Source organism: Gekko japonicus, unplaced genomic scaffold (assembly GCF_001447785.1).
Source record: "Gekko japonicus isolate JY-2015 unplaced genomic scaffold, Gekko_japonicus_V1.1 scaffold2016, whole genome shotgun sequence".
NCBI classification, from domain to species: domain Eukaryota; kingdom Metazoa; phylum Chordata; class Lepidosauria; order Squamata; family Gekkonidae; genus Gekko; species Gekko japonicus.
Window position 1 is genome coordinate 103546 of NW_015162541.1, and position 3395 is coordinate 106940.

Sequence of the window (3395 nt, forward strand, 5' to 3'; positions counted from 1 at the left end):
TCCTCCTCCTCCTCTTCCTCTTCTTCTTCTTCTTCTTCTTCTTCTTCTTCTTCTTCTTCTTCTTCTTCTCCTCCTCCTCCTTCTTCTCCTCCTTCTTCTTCTCCTTCTTCTCCTCCTCCTCCTCCTCATCTTGCAATTAAGGCAAATGTTTCTGTTAGGCCTATGAAGTTTCAGGCCTTTCCCAGATGCTGCTGGATTGGACAAGAGTGCTTGCTTGGGGGGAAAGCCCCCCCACTGATTAGGAGCCCCTTGGGGCTGTCCAGAGTCATCCCGTCCCCATGACAGGTCACCGGTGGTGCTCACCACCCCAGATATCCAGCTGATCATCTCAACCCCCCCCCGGTTGTTTGCCCTGTCGCCCCCTGCAGGTTTCCACGAGAAGGACGGGAAGCAGTACTGCCGCCAGGACTTCTACGAGCTCTTTTCCACCCGCTGCCAGGGATGCAGCCAGGCCATCCTGGAGAACTACATCTCTGCTCTCAACGCCTTGTGGCATCCGGAATGTTTTGTCTGCAGGGTGAGTGTCCGTGTTGTGCATTGGGGCGCTGTGTTGGGTGTAGAGATGTGAAGGCTCCAGAAAAAAACTGGAGAATTCTTTTTGGGGGAAGCCTGGGCTTTCCCCCCTTTTTCCCCCCTGAGGCCCCTCCCCCCCCCCCAACTTTTCAACAGGGAAAAAATTGAAATTTGGAGGTATACTGAAAAAACTCCTATGAAATATTTTCTCTTTTAGAATGAGTGAAATGCTTTTAAAGGTAAGGTGGGCATGCGGTAGACATATACAGCTCTTAAATCCAAGATGCATTTCTGCACCTAGAACGCATACCTGCTCTTCGTGAGGGGAGCATCCAGGATTTTCATTGCTTCTCAACAGTTGTATGCCTCCTGATGTCCTTTTGACCTGACGTGGTTCACTTTTCGCTCAAACCACCAGTGACAACATATACTCACAGACTGGGTAGAAAGTAGCTCATTGCCCTACCTTGCAGGAGGGAGAAAACAGATCAGGAGGCGGTGCAGAAACTGCATCAAAGTCTCAGAGGAACACTGAAAGTTTCATGGAGAACCTAGCGCTCGCTCATCAGATAGCAAAAATTGGGTTGTGTGGGATAAAATAGCGTAGGGTGCATCAGCTTGCAGTTTTCTCTCAGCTATTGGCAGGGGTCATTTCCTGCAGGAGCGCACAGGAGCGGAGCTCCGGTAGTAAAGAGCCCAGGGGGCAGGCACATGCAACAAGCCCCGCCCCCTGCTCCCAGCAGCCCTCAGTCAGAGCAAGAAGCAGCCAGGTAAGCTGCAGAGCCCCCCCCCCCAGCCCCAAACAGTCCAGTGGCACCTTTAAGACCAAGTTTTATTCAGGTACAAGCTCTCCCTCCTCTGCACGTACAGATCTGCATGTTCCCCACCACCAATAGCTAGCAATCCAAAACAGTCCAGTGGAGCCTGAGCGGTGGGTGTTGCCTTCTGACACACTTCCCGTGATGTCAGGGGTGTGGCATATGCAAATGAGTTATGCAAATGAGCTCCTGCACCTCTTTTTCTATGAAATGACCCCAGGCTATTGGGTATATTTGCAGTTTTCCTTGTATAAAACTAAGGCATTTATAACTTTTAAATTCTATAAATGTGTTGAATACAGCAGCTTTGTATGCTAAGTTATAAACGATGCACTTTATGTTGCTCAAGCAGTAAAATTAGGTACTGTCCTATCAAACCTAATTTTACTGCTTGAATGACATAAAATGCATCATTTATAACTTACTTAGCATACAAAGCTGCTGTATTCAACACATATATTAAAATATATATTTAATTTTCCCAAGTTTTTCCCCCTGACAAAAAGGGGGGAGGGTTTCTTCCCCTGAGGCTTCAGAATTTCTGAAAGTTTTACATCTCCTGGTCTGGCATTTGGGCAACCCTGCCTTGTGGATGCTTTTCAGTGGCTAAGCATAGAGAGGAAGGCGATTTCCTCCCTATGTCTGTGAGGACCAGAAACTTGACGGACAAATAGCTGCTCCAAACCATAAGAAGTTAAGAACCCTTTGCCGCATGGATAGTCTGCAAGATAGCAGGGAGGCAGAACCGCAGGGCGGGTGGGAGAGAAAAATGAGAAACGCGGGAAATGCACTTGAAAACATGAGGCCTAGCAACCTGAAGATTACTGCTGTACAAAGAACACGCCGCCTTATAGGCAAGTGTGCCTATTTTCCTGTTTCCTTACACATCTCTCCTTCGCCCCACTCCAGGAGTGCTATACGCCCTTTGTGAACGGAAGTTTCTTTGAGCACGGCGGCCGCCCCTTCTGCGAGATCCACTACCACAAGCAGCGCGGCTCGCTCTGTTCGGGCTGCGAGAAGCCCATCACCGGCCGCTGCATCACCGCCATGGCCCGCAAGTTCCACCCGGAGCACTTCGTCTGCGCCTTCTGCCTCAAGCAGCTCAACAAAGGCACCTTCAAAGAGCAGAACGACAAGCCCTACTGCCATCCGTGCTTCATCAAGCTCTTCGGGTGACAGGGAGGCGCCTCAGCCCTGCCGGGGCCAAGCCACACCTGCTTCCAACGTGGGAAGGGGGGAGGGCCCACAGACCTCAGCCTTTTACTCAGCCACGCCCCTTCCCTTTGTGGGAGGGGCCTGTGCCTTATGGGCTCCGCCCCGTGCCGCTGGAGCCACCACACCATTGCCAAAGCCACACCTCTAGATAGAGCCACGCGCAAAGCAAGCAAGGTGAGAAGCAGGATTTATCTGTGCCTCCCGTTCTACTCAGGAGCTACTCCCTGGTCCCCACACGAGCACCCCAGTCTCGACCCCCACCCTCATCACATGCTGCTTTAAGCCACACCTCCACAAAGCCACCCTTTCTGACAGGAGGCAGTGCCTTAAGCCACACCCCCACGACCAGCTGGTGATGTCATCAGGGTAGGAGGCAGGGACTTAAAGAAGCCACACCTTCCCACAACTCTACTCAGTACCATGGAATGGGGGCATACCTGAGCCACCCTTCCCTGGCAACACCTACTGCAGAAGTCACAGAGCTATTCAGGGTGGAACTGGGGCCAACGTCACTTCCTGGTTCCCTCGTCTGCCTTATCGTTCCCGGGGGCTGCTAGACACCCCTCTGGAGCAACCTTAAAGCTAGGGTTGCCAACTCTGGAGTGGGAAATTCCTGGAGCTCTGGGGGTGGAGTCTGGGGAGGGCGGGGTTTGGGGGAAGGGAGGGACCTCAGCGAGGCATAATGCCACGCAGCCCACCCTCCAAAGCAGCCATTTTCTCCAGGGGAGCTGATCGTTGACATCTGGAGATCAGTTGCAATTCTGGAAGATCTCCAGGTCCCACCTGGAGGCTGGCAACCCTCCTTATACTGTCCTGACACTAAAATGGTTAAGGGCTGGGCGGGGGTGG

The 3395-nt window shown here is 52.2% G+C and overlaps 1 protein-coding gene across 2 annotated transcripts in view; it reads left to right on the top strand.

The window, feature by feature from the left end:
- The window catches only part of TGFB1I1 (transforming growth factor beta 1 induced transcript 1), a 25064-nt gene extending 21895 nt beyond the window's left edge, over nt 1–3169 (top strand). For both annotated transcript variants that reach the window (XM_015406318.1, XM_015406317.1), the window contains exons 8-9: nt 369–517; nt 2241–3169. In XM_015406318.1, the coding sequence (XP_015261804.1) occupies nt 369–517; nt 2241–2507 (416 nt within the window). In that variant the 3' untranslated portion in view covers nt 2508–3169. The remainder of the gene's footprint in view (nt 1–368; nt 518–2240) is intronic.
- Nucleotides 3170–3395: the final 226 nt, after the last annotated feature.